Source organism: Micromys minutus (genome assembly GCF_963924665.1).
Source record: "Micromys minutus genome assembly, chromosome: 23".
NCBI lineage: Eukaryota > Metazoa > Chordata > Mammalia > Rodentia > Muridae > Micromys > Micromys minutus.
The window spans coordinates 25772409-25793493 of NC_137958.1; the positions used below are offsets into that span (position 1 = coordinate 25772409).

The following is a 21085-nucleotide window of genomic DNA, read 5'->3' on the forward strand; positions in this document are numbered from 1 at the left end:
AGTGTGTGGCATCGATGTGAGAAAAGGCCTTTGTCAAGGGAAAGCACATTTTTCCAATGTAGGGGAATGAATGCCAAGACAAAGAGGTAAACAGGGTGATTAGGAGGGAGTGCACCTTTGTGAAGACAAGTGGATGGGGAGGGAGAATTGGAGTAGAATGGTGGAAGAGGATTACATTTCAAATGTAAATACAGAGGGAAAATTAATAATAAACAAAACAAACAAACAACAACAACAAAAACCTAAAGAGCTCACTACCAGGTTGCCTATCTCAAAATAGCTTCTGATTCAGTGATACGTTCTGTCTCAACATAATAAAGTAGAGAGAACAGCATCAGAGATTCTTCTCTGACATCTGTCTCAATCAGACCTTCGAACACAAGTTGATAAAAAATTTAAAAAGTTTTAAATTTCTCCCCTGATAAAAAAATTTTGTGAAGGAGATTAGAAATTCCCTCTTCTCTCTTCTTCAAATTACAAAAAAAAAAAAAAAAAAAAAAAAAAAAAAAAAAAAAAAAAAAGTCTTAGATGCTTGAAATATCCAATGACAAGAGCATTTCAGGGAAGGGCACTGATAATATCAGTCATAACCATACAATGTCAAATGTGAAGCTCAGTATGATGAAATGAAAAGTTGATTCTCAAGATTTAATATAATTCATCCTCTAGTACTTTCAACATTGCAAAAATACATTTTAAATTAGGAACAATTGTGGACTAGATCTGTTCTCTACTCTCTCTCTCTTTCTCTCTCTAGAGATAGATATAGGTGTAGGTGTAGGTATAGGTATAGGTATAAATATAGATATAGATGATATAGATATAGATAGATATAGATAGATTGATGGATATATGTATGCATATTAATGTGTATCATAAAATAAAATAAGATTATCTGGGAAAAGCCTGTGTGTGAATACATATAAGGGTCAAAGTAAATCCTTGGGTATTGTTTCTTTGTTGGGGTTTTCCATCTTTCGAGATAGGGTCTCATACTTGCTTTAAACTTACCAAGTATGGAAACTGATCACTATGCCCATGACTCAGTGTATCCTTGTTTAGTATTAGATTTATATACTTATGAGTGAGTATTCCTGTCTTTATAAAATGGATTTTAAGCACTGAATTTTTATCATTGCAAAGTAAGCATTTCACTAACTTATCTTTCAAGCTCTCTGAACATGTTTTCACTAAACAAATTTTATCTAAAACTAAAGAAAAAGATCATTTTTTCCATACTTTTCTTTATATGATTCAGGTTTTCAGGTCCACAACCTGAATTATTACTATGCTGTGCTCCTATCCATCTTCAAAGGAAATGAAGACCCTTCTATTAAGTTGATTTCTCTGTCAGCTCCACATCTTCATGCACATCTGTTTATAATTGGCATTCCTCCAATTGCTTTCAGAGTAAAGCACTTTAGGTGTTTGGAGAAGCAGAAGAAATGAAGAGAGAATCTTTTTCTTAAGTTCTTGTCATTACTTCCAGAGAAAGTTATCATTTGTTTCAATATTTAAGGACAGGGTGTTTTCTTGTCAGAGACGATTTCCTTCTTATGTGATAGAGGAGATTTTCTACTTAATTGGGTTTAAATGTTCCCTGCAGCTAGAGCAGCTTGAAGGTCTACTGACAAATGAAGCTTCTAACAAGGAAAAAAATTTCATTCTGAATTAAAATTGAACATTTAACCAAACAGCGACCTCAACCAGGGTCTTCCATAGCTTTGTGGGAAGAAACAAATAGTTCTGTAGAAAAAAAAATTAAGAGATAATTCAATTGAACTCAAACTTTCTTCAAACTCTAAGAAACAGCTAATTATCCAAGAGAATTATTCTCAGAAAATAGTCACATGGTGTAAACTGAGAAACAAACATGAAATAAAGCAATTATGACCTTAACCATGGGTCAGAAATAATGACCACTGGCAACAGAAAATAAAATAATGAAGAGTTGAAATCACAGGCTCTGGAATGTTTCCACATGGATCTTTTTTATTATTGTTAGTAAAGGGCAACTTCTGTAGTAATCTCATTACCAAATGAGTTTCACAGTCTCAGGGATACATGGTGTTCTCATCTCAGTCCACTGATTAAAGAGAGCAGCAAATCTCATGGAACTATTTTTTCTTCAGAACAGTCAAATCCACCAAAAGAATAATTTAGACCAGTTGTAAAAATATGTGTTAAAGAGAATCATTTTCTTATTCATCTATGTGTTAAACAATCCCTAAGCTGAATGCTTTGGTTCTCTGAGTAGATACAAACACTGAAACCTACTGATGTTTGCACACACTAATGCAATATCCCATATGTCTGTGACTTAATACAATCTTTGCAGGTTGTCAAAATGTCTCCTTAAGATGTGGATTTCATGTTATCATATATAGGAGACTGGTGAAGTAACAAATTAGACTTTTCACAAACAACCAGATCTCTACTCCACTAATTCCTTTAAGAGAATCATAGAAATGTAAAAATTAAACAAAATGTTAGGACATCTTGGCTGTGACTCTTTCATCGTAATGATACCCATCAATCAGGAAGGGCTTGGTGGCTTCTTTTCTTCTACAACGAGATTTTAACACTGAGTGATTTCAGTGCCTAGTATGACATTCTGACTAGCAATATGTGAAACAGTGAAATTCTAAATGTGGCTTTTAGGCTTATCAGAAGAGAGGAAAGAAAAAGAGTCTCTTAAGCATGATTGTTCTCCAGAAACTTCTGTAGAATAAAAATGCTTTATTTCTGGTATCCCAAGGGTAAGGGACATAATATTAGATATGATAAATAGATTTTAATGTAGTTACATAATTTGACAAAAGGCAGATGCTATATTTATTTCAATTTGACATCTATGTCACTTATGCATTTTAATTTTTTCCTACAGAAATTCCATCCCCCCATTAAATACATTTTCAACGTTATGAAGGACCCCTACTCAAATAATTGTTCTGATGATGTTCTCAAGAGCTAGCAACAGGGATATGAATTTCCTCTGGAATCTGCTGTTTGTCACCTTGCATAAATTTGAGCAAGCCATTTCCTCTAGTAATAATGTCCTTATCCAGATGGATATACATGATCCTTTCAAGTTTAATGGTTCTACTCATAGAATGTTCTTATTTTACTATGGGACAACAGATACTCTCTATTGTATGTAAGTCTTATTTTAGACAGCCTCTATGGATACCACCTGCACATGTGTGCGTGTACATTCACACTTGTGCATGGGCCCACTCACACACACACACATGCACACACACACACACACACACACACACACACACACATGCACACAAGCACAGCTTACATTCCTAATATTTGTAATAGGAATGGATGATAAGGATGATTCTAACATTGAAATGGCTGTGGTAATCTTTTACAACTGTAAAGTGTCATCTCCTTGGAAGAGTGCTCCTTTATTTCTGTCATTCATTATGATAGAAATAAACTTGTTCTTAGTTTCCAGGTTATCACCCTTTTGATTGCCACTGATACTTTTTGTTTCTTTTCCAAAATCAAATAATATATACATATAATTATGTATATAATATATAATATTGAATGTATATAATATATAATGCATATAATAAATATATAATGTGTATATATACCCAAAACATAATATATAATTATGTTTAGTTATTTTCTATAAAAACAATTAAAATACAAAGTGAAACAGATATGTTTATAATGTAGGTCTTATTTTAGACAGCATGCTAACACAAACACTCACACACACACACACGCACACACACACACACACGCACACACACACACACACACACACACACATGCATACAGAGTAGCACAGCTACATTAAATGAAAATGAAACTAGATACTGTACATTGCTTTATACTATATTTGAGACTTGCAGCTTCTGTAGAGTATATTTTTTCTCAGTTCTAAACTTTCCCATGTATGAAAGCATACTATCAAAAGTTAGAAACCTGGAATCGTGAGCTTGAAATAATAGTGCTAGGTGACTTTGTGAGAAGAATCATTTTTAAATAAACTCTGTCCATAGATAAGATTATCTGGATACTCAAGCTTATTGTCAGATAGATTGGCACATATTCAGGGAAACAGTGGATGTGGGACACTCTCAAGCATCTCACCCACTTATCCTTAACATTGGCTTCACACTATCTGATTACATAGCAACGAGGATTTTAAGCCTGCTTTTAGTGAATGGGCAGCATGGAGGAAGCTCTATACCTGCTAATAACACAGTATCTTAGAAGCCAAAAGAATGGTGTTTGCTTGATTAGTTCCTGACTATTTTTGAAGTAAACATATTTGTAGTTAATTCCCAACCAAAGTAGAGCCAGTGTTTAGGTCATTTTCTTTCTTTCTATAATGTTTTCAGCTTTGGATTAAAAAGTGGTTTGTAACTGAGTTTTTGTCACTAGCAACTGCTTAGAAAATAGTTACCTGACATTTTATATTAATTTGTCTTATGTTAGAAAATGAAATGTCAGACATCATTAATTGAATTTTTACAGTACATAGCTGTATCAGGAGTAACAACTAAATGAATTTTTTTTCCTGTCTGACTCACAATGAAAGTATTAGTTTAAATGTGTTTAATTTAGATGAATGTAATATGTCTATATTCATTACAGTTTTACCTATCTGTGTGTTGAATTAATAAGATGATAATCACTGCCTCTGCAAATAGTGAAGTTTTGTCATGAGTCTGAAGCAAGAAAAGACTTTTTAAAAATATTTTGTTCAACCACAAAATCGACACTTTCCAGAATCACAGCTTCAAATATAGGAAAATTCTCTTAAATATAAAGTGAATTTATTGTTTGTAACTGTGGTCAGTCAGTAGTTTCTGCTTTTCTTTGGGGTTCCCAAAGATTGTTCTTTGTCTTGCAGGAAATGACAGAAGGAAACTGAGAGTGTAACAGTCTCTCCACAAGTGACACTCATATTTCTCATGCTGCCTTCCTACATCTGTGCTGTAGACACTCCATGACATGTGTGACATTATGTGTATATAGGAATTGTTTTTTTTTAAGTTTAAGAAATAGCTAAACAATTGTTATTTATTTGGACTTTTTCCCTAACTGTGAGAGTATATATTCAGTGTGTGTGTGTGTGTGTGTGTGTGTGTGTGTGTGTGTGTGTATAAACTTAGGATTCCCATAAATCTCTCCAACTTTTTTCTATTCTTCACAGTGTTGTGTATTGCTTTATTATTGATGAGTCCAGACTGATGCATTTTGTGGTTGTTCAAATGAGAAATGTTTCCAATAGGCTTATATATTTAAATAATTTGTTATCAGCGGCACTGTTTTGATCCTTTAGCAGATATGACCCTGCTTAAGAAATAAGAACCTACATTATTAAGGGGGCGGTGCATTGATGATTTATAGCCTACTGTTATTCACTCTTGAATTATAATCCAAAATGAACTCTCCTTGATTCACTTTTGGTCATGAAGACATTTATCTCAGCAACATAAAGTAACTAATAAAATAATTTATGGGATACTTGATCTTTTACATTTAGAATGATATTGTATGCTGTAAAATTATATACTTCGTGTCTCATCATACATAATTCACAATTTTCAAATATTGCATTTATCCTAGTCTGCAACAAAACACATAGGCAGAAATCAAATGCAAACATTCATTTATTCCTTACATCTTTATTTTTTTACACCTTTCATGTCTGCATTCTAGATAGACATTTTTCCATCTGTGTCCTTTGTCTTCTGTGCTCAGGAATACGGTCTCATTTCACTGGCACAAGCTTGGGATTTTTCTATTAGAAATTGAGAAGACTTGGATGTTGGTTAGATAATATTATATCTCTCCAAAATAATGTTTACATATTTGATTACTGGTTTTATTGTTATGTACAGCAATCTACAATTTCAGAATTTGTGTGATATTATATCTATATAACACCAATAAGAAATACAAAAAATAAATATGGAAGAGGGAAGATGAAAATAACAGATGCCTGAAAAGTCATGAGGATTTAAATGATTAGCTAATAAAAAATAACTATAAAACATATAAATTTGTGTATATATTTACAAATGTACTTTAAATAAAATGTTCTATATGCATTTATATGTGTGTATATGCATGTGATATATGTGCATTATATATAATATAATTGTGATGTATTTAATTACATATATATATATGAAACTAAAGATAAGATATCATTAATTTGAATAAGTAAAAGGTAGGGACACTGGTAGTTTGAAAGAATTGGAGAGGGAATGAGTAATATAATTTTATTATAATATCTATAAAAATTTGTAATACAAAAGTAATATATAAATGATATTATCGTTTTTCTTATAATTAGGCAGAGAAACCTAATTTAGCAATGAATTTATAGATACTGTTATAATTATCTTAGAATACTCCTGGAATATTCTTATTCCTCTTTATAGGTTTATTTCAAGTAGAAATTCACATTAACTTATTCTAGAATGAATAAAATTGGTGGTCTTGAATTCTGGTAAATATTTGATCTTAACAGAGTGAATCTGTTTCTCAAAAAATGATGCCTATTCACTTGTGGCCATGTATGAAGCTTTTCCAAAATTAGCAGCTATACAAATAAGCTAGAGATATTTAATTATTGCTTCATAAACACAAATCCAATGAACAGCCTCTCATTTGACCAGCAATTCAGAAATTTGTCATTCTTTCAAAATTAGAATTGAAACTGAATTGCTGCCAATGTAGTCTTTCCAGAAACAATTTCACATGTTTAATGTGATTGCATTTATTGTTAAATGTGAACAACTTAAATCAATCATTAATAAGGAGTCAGATTTTTACTTTACAACCTAAGAATTGGCTGACTTCACATGTTTCCTAGAACAACAGAAAGTTGTAATTTTGACCATATCTGGTTTCAAATAAAAAAAAAAAAAAAAAAAACGTAAACATTGCTCACAACTGACTAAAAGGAAAATCACTGATTGCAGATCAATTCATTGCAAGTCAGGAATCTATATTTGTAGTTTTAAATCTGTGCTATATATAACATTCTACTCCTATAGTAATTTTTTACTGGATCACTAATCCTATGATCCTTAATTTTAAAAATATTCTAAATATTCCACTTGCTGCCAGTCACACACCCTTGTTTCTCTTTCATTATTTCTGGAGTTTATATCTCCATAGAAGCATATAGTGTCAAGGTAGTTTATCATATCTACAAATGCAACAGGAAGTTCAACTTTTACCCCTACTATTTCTGTATTAAGTAAGAAATATTATGTTATATGCTATCAATACAAAGATCATTCCTTTTATGAAAGGCACTTCTCACAACTTTCAGGGAATCAATATCAATAAACTTAATGTAATCAAGCTAATATAGTGCTGTCTTTGTTATGTGCATGATTGTTAAGTAGATCAACATAAGACAGTCAGACAGAAAGACAAATATTCAAAAGCATATAAAAAAACAAAATAAAAGTAGTCCATGGGGCAGAGAGACAGTGATTACAAGCCTACATGAAAGAATGGATGGTACCCAAAACACATATGTTGGAAGAGGAAATAGAGTCTCCTAAATTTACCTCTGATCTCCACATGAGCATGCTCTGCCACACATGTACACACATATGCAAACATAACACATACTTTAAAACTGATTAGGTGTTGTGCTGCATATATGTAATCCCTGTACTTAAACTAGTGAGACAGAAAGATCATTCTAATTTTTTTTTTGTCTTGGCTGGTTTACACAATGAGCTTTAGGCCAGCCATAGCTAAAAACAGATATTAAATCATCAATAATAGAATAACCAGAACCAAACAAAAGCCCACTAAAATATGAAAGCTCTAATTCCATACAAAAATGTTACTGCCTGTCATGGTAAAAAATTGTAGTGAGAAGGAGATTAAAAACTTTTCATATTCAGATTTCGGTTAAATTATTTTATTAATCATTTCATTCATTTACATTTCCAATTATATCCCCCTCCTGGTTATCATTCTACAAATTTGCCATCCCATCACCTGCCCCGTCTCCCTTTGTCTCTATGAGGATGCTCCTCCACCCACTCAACCATCCCACCTCATCACTCTACAATTGCCCCTAAGCTGGGGCATTAAGTCACCATAGGCCCAAGGGCCTCCCCTTCCACTGGTGTCAGATAAGGCCATTCTCTGCTACATATGTATCTGAAGCCATGGATTCCTCTATGTATACTCTTTGGTTGGTTAGTTTTAGTCTGTGGGAGAACCTCCGAGGGAACAGCCATACCAGGCTCCTGTCTGCAAGTGCTTCTTGGTTAAGCAATACTGTGGAGGTTTTGTGTCTGCAGGCAGAATGGATCTTTAGATAGGGCAGTGTCTGGCCTTTCCTTCAATCTCTGTTCCTTTTTTTGTCCCTGTATTTTCTTTGAACAGGTACATTTCTAGTTTAAAAATTTTGAGATGTGAGGGTAGCCCTTTACATATTTACTGAAGGTGGTCTCTTCAGCTTGTATCTCCCCTTTTTTTTTAATTTCACATCTGCCTCCTGGATAATGATGAGGCCATTGGAGCAGCTGTCAGCACAGACATTAATAGCTCTTTAGTCAGACTGACCAGATCTCAATTTCAGGCTTTACAGTATGGGCTGGGTCAATGCATTTGTGTCCTTCTTCCACATACTTGATGGGAAAATCATAGAGCATATTTCACAGCAAAAATTAAGTTAGTAAAAAGAATACAGTGTTAGCACAATGCTAGTTTACAAGAGGCACTCCATGGTTTTAGTGGGTAGTAATCATTGTGATAATTTCAGCAATTTGATAGCAAATATACACTCTTCTAACTAAAGGCAGTACTTTGAAAGAGTGTATGTATGTATATATAGTCACATAAATTTATATACTCTCATACCCAAAATATTAATTATAGTAATTAATTATGCAGAATTATGATCATATTGCAACATAAAATTGGCCTTACTATTTTATTTTTAAATAACTGCTTTAAAAAGCTATTATGTTACATTGTAGTTAATTATCAGTCATTGAGAATAAGGACCTACTTGTCCTTGGTATGCTCTTCAGCTCCAAAACCATTCTCTACTACAATCCACATGAATTTTCAGAGTAACTGTGTACCAATGGTTGATTTCTGCTTGTCTTCCAATGTTATTCATATTTATTTTTAAGATTAACCAAAACTGAGAACAAGTTGTTAATAATAATTTTATATTTATCCTTTATCTTCAAATATATGTAACGATTATACAATATCTATTGAAAGTAAATATCAACCTAATTTAGCATCAGGGCAAAGGATCAGTAAAATTGCCTTATCATTTGATTAGGAAAAAAACACAAACTACTTTATTCATTCTAAATGTTTAATGGATGGAGAAAGAGAGAGAGAGAGAGAGAGAGAGAGAGAGAGAGAGAGAGAGAGAGAGAGAGAGAGAGAGAATTAGTAATATCTCCATTTCTACCCAATTTTTTGTCAGTACTTTTTTTTCATATTTTAATATAATTTTTACATAAAACTGTATGAATATATTTTTTAGTCAGTACTTGATTTTTTTAAAGGTTTGATAGTATGCATTGTAAAGTTAATAGTTACAATGAGCATAAAGTACATGTAAAACAAAATGTAACATGAAAATAGTCAAAGTTATTTTTAATTACCATAAACCAGATAAGCCTCTAATATTTGGTGATTGTCACCATCCCATAATTGATGTTTTTACCCTGTTGGTCATAACTCTGTCCTACTAAAGTACAAACTGTGACTATGACTATTGTGAAAATTTTAAACTGAAAAGCTTCTCTATGAGGGATTCTTGGATGTATGAATACATAATGACTGGCAGTATGAACTTATGGGTAGATGGATAGATGGATGGATGGATGGATGGATGGATGGATGGATGAATGGATGGATGCGTGGATGGTTGGGGACACAAAAACCTGTAAAGAACATTATTTGAATTAATATCCAAGGTCCTCTGATTTGGCCCAAGTCACATCAATGTTAACTCTCAGTAATATAGTAAACAAGAGGCTTGATTTACCTGGTTCTTCTTATGAGACATTATCTACCAGCTTACTGATATATACTTTTCAATCCTGTTCAATCTGCTTAGATAGTCTAATTTACTATTTCAGAATAGGCCTAAGCAAAGGTAGATAGATAAGTCACTGGACCATAACTCACTTACAAAGCATCCTTAACACCCTGTCAAGCTTTGCCTAAGTTTTGGATTTACCAAATGTTCATTGTGTACCCATCTTTTTTTCCTGCTTCATCCCTTTGTTTCTTTTCTCTTTTGTGTGTTTTTAAATGAAAATTTTAAATTACTCCAACTTTTCCTTTCTTGATAAAAAACTTGGATATTTTCTCTAGAAAATTAGTGGTAAAGGAAGTAAAGTTTATTCACTGCTTTTTGATATTTAAATAAAGCAAATATGTGATATGTAATTTGATTCTGCGATATTGTCATGTGAAAGTAACCCCTATAAATGGCATATAGTTTTAAATGATTAAGACTATGTTAAACTATTAAATTTGGAACATAAACCCATGTAATATGTAATAGAAATTTTAGAAATTGATTAAGAAGAAATTATAAAAATTGATTAGAGAAGTCTTACAGTTCTCTAGACAGTCTACACTAACACAAAACAAATATGTGCCAGAGTTTAAATGCAAATACTCTTATCTTTCATTGCTTCATAATAATGAGGTATTCTTGAGCAGTGGGTCAATGTTAAAGGTATAAGGTTGTTGTTCTAATGCAATAATAGCTATCATTGTAACAATGTAATTCTTAGAATGAAGAAGGGGAAAACACAGTGAGAAGGACTCTGTGGAAATGATAATTTGCCATGATCCCAATCCTACTAAGTCAAGACAGCTACCAGCACTCAATGACACCCTTTATGGTCACTTATCACCAATGGCCCCATCTTCAGGACACTAAACTTTTTGTTAGTCAACTAACATTTTTTCTACAAGCCAGATTATGTTTTCATTACTGGATAATTAGTATGAAATAAGTTTTCTTCCCCCATCCGTTAATTTAGAGTGCAATTCAATTCTTCTAAGATCTGAGAGAAGAAATCAAGGCATTTGGTTTCTAATTGTTTGATAAGGCTCCTCACTCTTTTATCCTATATGGCCACTCATTTTATTTTTTGTGTTTGGATCTCAATCATGTTTTTATGTGTTTACTAACAAGGGAGACCACCATAGATTCTTTAGTTCAAATCTTTTCATCACCTCCTTATTTGGTGTGTGGCATCTAGCAACACTGTATGATCTATCTACAAAATAATTATAATTATTAAATTTGTTTTAATAGCATATGAGTGAAGTTGAGGGCACTTTACATTAAGAAAAGTGGCAGCAGGCATTAATATGTTGCAATTACCCATTGATTTAGCTAACGCATACTGAATATGTGCCTGTTCTCGGCTGTATCATGTGTTGCTTAACAATGCAGGAACAAATAGAACTAAGAAAACTGTTTCTTAGATTGGAAACATATGACATGTTTGGTGACAGTTAGAGAAGGGTGTAAGTTTGGTAATGGCAAAGCAGAAAGTAAGTATTACAAGGAAGTGTGATAACTATAAAGGGAAATAGCATATCACTGGTGCCTACTAAGAAGGGAATAAGAAATAGCTTTTTAGTTCATGCCTCTTTCTAGCATACTTACTTGGAGATTTTCTGTGATGTCTATGGGGAAAAGATGTGTGCAATGAATACAAATATTTTGTCAAAAATTACTATACAAGCAATGAGATGATTTGATAGTATTAGAAGTAGAGAGTGATATATCCAAGATTATTAGAACAGAAATATTACAAACCCTACGATAATAATGGTTTGAAACACATGATTTAAGTGTAATTGCTGGATCTAAAAGGTGCTGAAGGTTTAGAAGATACTGTCTTGAAGACTATAGATGCATCAGGTCTTGGCAGTAGAGGGAACACAGGCATCTCTGTTACAGTGTTTAGGGTGAGTGATTCATTGGGTGAAACTAGGATTTCATTAGAATCTAAAAATGTAAAAAGCATACCAGGGAAAGTGAGAGATGATGCTACACACACACACAAAGTGCCTTCCACAGAGACGTAGGTTTCAGGAGGTCTCAACCCTTAACATTTTATTTTATTTAGTAAAATCATGTACTACCTCAGTTAGTATGAAATCTGCCTCCTTTCAGACAAAAATATAACTGACACTTCTGCCCTTTTTTAAAGGATTTTTCAGCGAAAGAGAAGTCTACAGCAAAAGCCCTGGAAGATGCAAAAGCAAACTTTTACTGTGAGCTGTGTGACAAGCAATATAACAAACACCAGGAGTTTGACAATCACATCAATTCTTACGACCACGCTCATAAGCAGGTAAGCCAATGTGAGAGAAGCACTTCCCCCCTGAGATTTATGCATCCAGTACAGAACTGCAATGGTTCGGCCTTATTTATTATTATCTAAGACTCGGAGGTAAGATCATTTTATGGTCGTTTTATTGAGAAAGGATGTTTACTGTTCAAATGGTAGAGAAAATCATTTTTCCGCCTGAGGTGCAACATAAAGTTGGAGGTAGATGTAGACATTCCCTAAAAGTAGTCAATTGTGTTATGCATATATACACACATATATGTATATACACATATCTCAATAAAATCAGTGTAGCATTAAAATTAATCAAAGTACTTACTGGAAAAACTAAAATCTGTGACCTATTACACAGATAGAATCTATGAATTGATAACATTTCTCTGATGTTTGTTCTCTTCTTACCCCTAAAAATATTCCATGGTATATTGGAAATACTGGGTCTGAGAATTCAATACAATAAAATTATAACCCAGTAATTGAGACATATCAAATGAAAAATTTTAAAAAGTCAAACACATAAAGTCTATAGATAAAACAAGTATATACTTTTCCATTCATTTTCTTTAACGGTCACCTATATTGTTCCGTCTATGGCTGTTGTTCATATCTCGTCAGATTTTTCCCTTGCTGGCCGAGGTATGGCGTTCTTGTTAACTTAGGAAAATGATTGCTATATTCCTGTGACCAAGAAACAAAACTCTTATGGCCAAATGATTATTACTCCGAGTTATGGTGTCAAATGGAGGTGACATGTAATTTCTCGATAAAGTTTGTTTACTCTAACTTGAGCATTTTTTTTCAGATCAATTGAGATGTAGTATTTTCTATCATGTATGGGATGAATACTACTTACCTGGCTGCTGGACATGGTATAACTTCTGTCCTAATGCGCAAGATATGTATATTTAATTGCACATACCTGGCATAAGCAAGATCAATGGGGGAGGTGAAGGGGAAATTTAAGAGCTATAATGACGGCCTTCATGTATATAATTAGCACCTTGTAATCTAATGTCAACAAATACTAAGCAGTTAATATTTATTAACTCTTGATATATATTAACTCTTGATAGCTCTGAGTTAGGTCTGGTCCTTGTGGTTGAAACCATAAAAATTTCAAATGCAATGATGTGACCTATCTGCCCCTTGAATTTCTTATGACATTATTCTTGTTTGATTTATACCAAAATACTACCCTTGAATTGTATTGGTATATCCATTTGAAGCAAGCTCCAAATAACACACCATGTCATCTCAAAAGATTTCAGCATGCATCATGAATTTTTAAAAATATTCAAAATAATATTTTTATATTATAATAATATCTTGCTTCCTTAATTGTGTCAAATCTTGTAAATTTGAGCAGCTTGAAAATGGTGTATCTACATTTCACATGTTCTTATGTTTAATTTTTTTCTTTAAAATGGTTAATCTACAGGGCTTTTGCTACTCTTTTAGAAGTCACTTTTTACAAACTGTATTCCTCATATGATATTTGGGAATATTCTAGTGTTGCATTTTCACATGTTCCTTAGTCTTCTGTGCTCTCATAAAACTGTAGTTCTAGACAGTAATCTGGTCAAACTGAGATTTCTACTGTTTTGAAGGACAGTCTCACGGGGACTACTGAATCCTTCCATGGAGACAGAGATGATATCTGTCACTTGTTTTTATAAAACATAATATTTGTAATAAATGGTCTCAGGTACTGTCAGATTGATATAGGAATGAACTCTACAGCCAGTAATGATCAGTGTAGTTCACATCAATTGATCCAGTTGAACTTAAAAAGCTGCCATGCCAAAAAACGAAAAGTCTTATCATTTCTTCCTCAATGGAACAAAATGTGCTGCACAGAACAAAATTTCTTATAAACATATGCCCTCAGACTGACTTCAGGCAGTCTTCAGGATTATACTAATATGAAGATAATGCTTGGGATTCTGAAAAAGATAAGGGGAAGACCTTATAAAATGTGTATTTGTTCTTGAGCTGTGTTTTACACAGACATGTGTACGCATTTGCTTTGATATTGAGCCTCCGGATGAGATGACATTGTTGACAGCAGACGTGTGACAATGAAGAAATAGAAGATAATTACTTTCCTGATGAGATGTGTGCCAGCATGCAGCCTTCATTGCAGCTTAGAATTAAGCCTAATAAATTTCCTTTCCCTCCTTTTCTGCACATGCATTTATATTGGTTTTTCTAAATTGTTAATAGAACAGCCTGTTCTCAATCGTTTCATTACATCTGTACAATACTTACTTTTATCTTTACGTTTATATGAAACTCTCTATATCATTCACTTTTGTCCAAACAACTGAAGATTTTCTAATGTGTACTCCTAAGACAGATATGTAAAAAGAACTGATTTGGGTCTCAGCTTCAGGAAATTCTCAGCTTCAGCATGATTGAGAAGAAAGGCCAAAAAAAAAAAAAAAAAAAAAAAAAAAAAAAAAAAAAAAACATAATTAGGCATGAAGTATTGCAGAAATCATATGCTGTGAAAATCCAGAATTAAGAGAATTGATTCTTCAAGAAAGAACAAATCATCCAATTTTTGTAAAGAATGCAATTCTTATAGTGGTTTGATAGCATGGATTGAAAATTCCACTAGTTACCAAGCATAAAGTACATGTAGAACAGAATGTAGCATGGAAACAGACAGAGTTTTTGGTATGTATAGATTAAAAATAAGGCTCTATGAATACCAAACATTGCCACAAGGTTATATTCCTAGCTCTTGGATTATTAGTGATTTAAGGTCTAGGTGTACCACACCCTGAAAGGATGCTATACACTTATTTTTTTTCCCTAAGAAGGACTGAGGCTTTCACTATTTGTCCTTCGTTATTCTTGAGATTCCAATGGCCTGCGAGTTGTTTCTGGAGTATTCAGAGATTTCTGGGGCTAATATCCAATTATCAATGACTGCATATTATGTCTATTCTTTTGTGACTGGGTTACCTCACTCAGGATGATATTCTCTAGATGCATCCATTTTTTTAAGGATTTTATAAAGTCATTGTTTCTACTAGCTGAGTAGTAATCCATTGTGTAAATGTACCACAAAACCAATACATCCTGTATGACAGGCAAGAGGACAGATAAGAAGCCTAGTGAAGAACATAGAAACCACTTACATTCTACTGAAGCCATTGGTCAGCATTCACTTGTAATTTATTTTTATCTTTGAAACATTTTTATTTGTGTAATTTTTCCATGTCTAGTATTTGTTTCTTCATCCTGCAACCCCAAGTTTGTCCCACTCTTACATGTCATTACTACAAACATCTAACTGAACTCTATATTTCCAGCATTTCCCACATTCAAATTCAGTTTATCCACTTATGAGCAGATTATCTTACCGCCCTCACGGCGTCACTCCTTCCAGAGGTGTTTTCCAGAGATTGGAGAGTGACATTTAAAAGGGGATAGGCTTATTCAGACCACCAATCCAACCACACAACCTGGTTTTTGATTCTACTTCCAAATTTACCTCCTGGAATTCCAGCATGCCCCTGCAGTTTTCTAAAAGACACCCTGTGGTTTTCCACCTGCTCCTCTTGGCTTATACTCTTCCCTCTGTCTAAGATTCTTCTCCACTGAATGGCTCTCCCTCCCCCCAATTCATATTGTTGTACTTTTCATAGAGATCGACAGCTTCTATTGGAACTCCAAAGGAGCTGAGACCTCATGGAACACTAATTAAGCACAGACATTTCCAGATTCTTTTGCTGAAAATCAATCCAGATTTTTGTTTCTGCTGCCCACTTTTGTAAACATCATAATAATTAAATCTTCCATAGACCTTGGTAGTTTGCTTCTCAGATAGTCTGGAAATATTTCCTTTGAAAGAATTCCTTTGACCCAAAATATTTTGCAAATTGCTTAAGTTTTAGATGAAACCAAATCTTAAAACCCCTTAAAAAATGAAAGGAAACTTCATGTTCTGGAAATGAAGCATCCATTAAAATAAAAATATGCGAAAACAATCTGTAAATTTCAAAGCTAAATACAACCATTTGGTTCTTGCGCCATTAAGAACTGTTCTTGACAGGCATAGTAATTGTGATGACGGTTGGATCTGACTAAGAATAACTTTTGGCCTGAAGAACAACAGCGGCTGCCAACATTTCTCTTCCATTTGGGCTCAGATGAAATTTCTTGCCTCACTGTTGAATTTCCAGTAATACGAGCTTCCATTTTTGAGGAGTAAGTCCAAAGTTAGAATCTGCTTATTACTCAGCAGTAGAACAAATTAAAACTGAAAATAAACAAGCTTTGAATTCTCCCTTTATCTTCCTTTCATTCATTATTCTCCAGTTTAAGAAATTTCTGTATCTTAAAGGTTTTCTGTATCTAAATAGCAATATAGTGTACCTGATGATTTTATTTTCGTGATATTACTCATGACCATTCTTTCAACTATTTATTTATTCATTCAGCTGTTTATTTGTCTGTGTATAATTTTATGTGTGTATTTTCATGCATATATATATATATATATATATATATATATATATGTAAAACGAACTTTTTTTTGAACACTTAATAATAACTTTTCTAAATTTTGTCAAAATTGAGCTATTCAGGCATTATTTATAGTGACAATTTAGCTCATCATCAAAACATCTGAGGTTTTGAACTCTCTCCCATGAGGAAATACAATGAGGTTTTAGCTTTGACAACCACTTTGTGTTTATAGCCATGGTTTGAGGAAATACTTCAGTTGTTTTATCTACAGCTCCAAACTTTTTCCAATTCCTTACAAGTACTGAGCATCATTCTAAAGGCAATTTTCATGTGTATATAAGTGACAGTCCCTTGGCTAGAGCAACAGTATGATTATTAATACGGTGAACATGTCAATTGCAATCAATTCCTCATGAGACCATTTTTAGACCACACTCTTATTTCAAAGACTATTACCTGCAAATCTTTTATATTGAAACATTAGCACACATCGTTATATTGAGAAATCTATTTTTGCCCTAGAGACACAATTGTTCTTCTAAATTAAAAGTAAATAAATTCAAGCTAAAGCATCTCCTCTATTCAAGAAGGGTGCCACTTTCAGACTCCACATGTGGAATTTATTTTTCTAATCTCTCTTGGCTTTACACAGGATTTATTTTCCCTTAGGGGGACTTACTTGTTTAGTGTTAGGTTTTGAAGCAAACTCAAAATGATTCATTTCTAAAACATTATTTTGGATTCTTTCTTTCTCTACTAACTTTAAGTAAAATATTAAAATAGAAATCTGATTATTACTCTGAACCCAAAGGGAAAGACTCACCTCCAAAATGGCACATTGTTTTCATTTGAATTATTTCTTCTTTTCTTCCTACAACTTTATTTAAATTACCTATAAATACTACCCAAATGGATTCAGTGAGGGGAAAAAAATGCCAAAGACTAGGTGGTTTATGTGGCTAGAGGATTAGCTAAGTTCCTTGTTGTGATGTCTTATTACCGGACAAGGGAATGATCAATGGTTTACTTTGAAAGGCTGTTTAGAAATGGATGCTATACACCATGACAGGGCAGGCATAGCACCAAGTAAGGCAATGAGCATCACTGTTTTCAGAGTCAGGAAGAGAAAGAATAAAAATATGGCTCGACTACAAAGTCTCAAGGCCTGCCTCTAGTGATATGCCCTTTTCCACCAAAAGTCCACTTCCTACAGATTTCAGGCTTACAAATCGATTTCCACCTGCTGTGACAAAGTTTTCAAACATGAACATGTGGGAGACATTCCATACACAAACCACAAGTCAGTTAAACTGAAGCAATAAATTAAGTATTCTGTAATGGCATTGTAATGTAACCTTCTGAGTTTCACATTCTATAAACCCCTATTTCATAGAACATGTTGACATAACATGTGTGTGTATGTTTTTGTGTGTATGTGTTTTCTTATAATTATCTAGCTGTAATTTAATTTTCTATTAGTGAAGAATTTCAAGAAAAACTAATCTTAGATTTCTGCTCATATTCAATTTAATTTATTCGGTATATTTATTGCACATTGGCTAAAGTAATTTTTAATCTCATAATTGTCCGTTTTCAGGAAACATCAATTTCAAATCTGCATGCCAATTTTAGGCGTGCCATGTGCTTTCTTACTGTAGCCAGCACCATTGTCAGTTCCCTCTACCCACACTACTTCCATCTGACTTTCAGCTTCTGCTAATTTTTATTAAATCACTAGTCTTATGTCACCCCTTATCAGGACCTTTCCTTTCCATCATAATTCACAGAGTGAATTATCATTTTTCTCATTATTAACATCTTTGGAACCACCTAGGGTGATCAGAGTCAGCTTAAAGGCTCATCTGATCCAGCAGTTCCATATTCACAATTTTAAGAGTTCCTTGTTTTATCATTGGTACTTTGAAATAAGCCATACAAAATAATAAAAGCCAAGGCTTCTCCTCTTTTATTTTTGCATCCTGGAGAGTTTGTTACAAAATTGCTAACACTTTTAGACTGAAAAAAAAAAATAAAGGGTTGTTTTCTAATTTGCTGGTGCTTCAAATGTATCTCTTTCATTAGCCTTGAAAACAAAAGTTAATTGTCATTTCTAATAGAAATTGTGCCCCTCAAACTGAGGTGCATCCCCAACCCCCATGCAAATAAATCAATAGCTATTTTTAGTGGAATTATCATTTAATTATTTCTTAGAGATTTTTACAACATTTTAAATCATATTTATTCCTCTTCCCCAACTTCTCCAAAATACAAGCCCCTTTACTGAAAACTGATGTCTCTATGAAAGAATGACAGGTACAAGATAAAATGAAGCCTGTTATTTGATGAGAAGGAAGGGAGACAGGAACAAAGTTTTAGAAAGAAGAAGAGGGAGAAGCCAGGAAGGAGGATGAGGCCACATGGAGGGAGACATAGAAGATACTCTCTACATATCTCTGCATAGATACCAGTTGTTATGAATATTTTACAAGGTTGAGATTGTATAGGGTAATTTGACTTGTCTTGGTGGGCAAATTATATCATCATTTGTCTCTGAGTTTATGGTGTGAGTGTTTTGTGGAGAGTAAAATTTACTGGGAATACCTAAGATAAAGCCATTGTTAAATTACAAGTTTCTGGAGTTTTTAATTTGTCGGACTTGTTGGAATGTGGGCAGGGTTCATGGCTAGCAGAAAGTCATCCAGGAGAGATACTAACCAGAGATGAATTAATTTTAGTTCCATTTGGCCCTCTGGTTTCAGAACTAACTCTAGGAAGCAGCATGGCAAGATGCCATGCTGGAATGATTCACAGACTACTCCAGTCAGAGTACAGGGACCAGCATGGAGCTGTGACAACCTGAAACCACACCAAGTTCTGTTGTTTTAATATTTACTGCACAACTCTACCCTAAAAACATAACTGTGTCCTCCATTGTTTAGCCTATAAGGTCAAATTTGTACTTCACGTGTAATCATAGATATGTTGGCTTCTGCATATCTATTTATTTATCTATATTATTTATTACATTATTTACCTAGGAGTGAATGTACTACTTTAAAAAATATGTCATTCATTTAGCAGTTATTAATTGTTAACTGATACTCAGTTAGAGTTGGGAATCCAATGCTCTCTTCCTCTCCATTCTTGCATTTTGTTAAACTTGATCTTGCACAGTTTGTATGCATACTGTTACAAGCAATGTGACTTCATATGTTAACTTGTCCTTTTGTATACAAAAGAGACTGCTTCTTTATATTGACCCACTGCCTCTGGCTCTTATCCTATTTCCAAACAGTTTCCCGCCCAGGACAGAGGTGTGATAATAGATATTCCATTCAGGGCTTTATTCTTTTACTTTCTGTACCCTGACAATTTCTGGGTCTCTGTGTTTTCTGCACCTTGACAAGTTCCTGATATTAATTGTTATATACTACAAATAGAAGCTGTTCTATTGATAACTGAATGACACACTAATCTATGTATATAATGGGACAGTATAAAGAACCAGTTCCATATAATGTACATTTCATGGAATAATAGCAGTATATTTTCTCCTGAAAACTATGATGCTTTTACTATGGATTCATACACCCAATATCTTCGGGAGAGAAGATTTTCATTATTTGAATGAACATTAAATCCAATCAGTAACTATTGAGTGCCCCAATAATGTTTGTGCTGTTATTGCAACATTGTCTTTCTCTACCAGTCATTATTACAGCTGGGTAAGACTGTGATCTTTTTTCCTTGGTAGCATGTTTCAGCACTATAAAAACTAGCCATTTGAGATAAAAGTTTCAGGTTAGGACCAGCTTGAGATTTTTATGTGCTGCAAATCAAGTGTGTAGTGTCTTTGGACTTCCTGCCAATTTATGGAGGGTAACCAAAATATTTTTAATATTTTAAAATGAGACTATGGGCTCTTTCTTGCTATCAACTACAAAAGAAGTAACTCATTCCTGAGAGTGAGAATTTTTTTTATTAATTGACTCCATCCCTTCTCTGATTTCTACACAATTGCATACACACACACACACACACAAACAAAACACACACACACACACACACAGAGAGAGAGAGAGAGAGAGAGAGAGAGAGAGAGAGAGAGAGAGAGAGAGAGAGAGAGAGAGAGAGAGAGAGACCCCGAGACCACACACAGGGATACACAAACATACATACTCACAAATATTAATTAATAAAAAATACCATATCCCTAGAATAAAACATATGTCCAC

General features: G+C 33.5%; 1 protein-coding gene across 1 annotated transcript in view; it reads left to right on the forward strand.

Moving 5' to 3' along the window:
- ZNF804B (zinc finger protein 804B) overlaps positions 1-21085 on the forward strand; it is a gene marked incomplete at both ends in the record, with an annotated part of 486930 nt that overhangs the window by 382045 nt on the left and 83800 nt on the right. The window contains one exon of the mRNA XM_080936527.1: positions 12231-12374. Within this exon, the coding sequence (XP_080792653.1) occupies positions 12231-12374 (144 nt within the window). The remainder of the gene's footprint in view (positions 1-12230; positions 12375-21085) is intronic.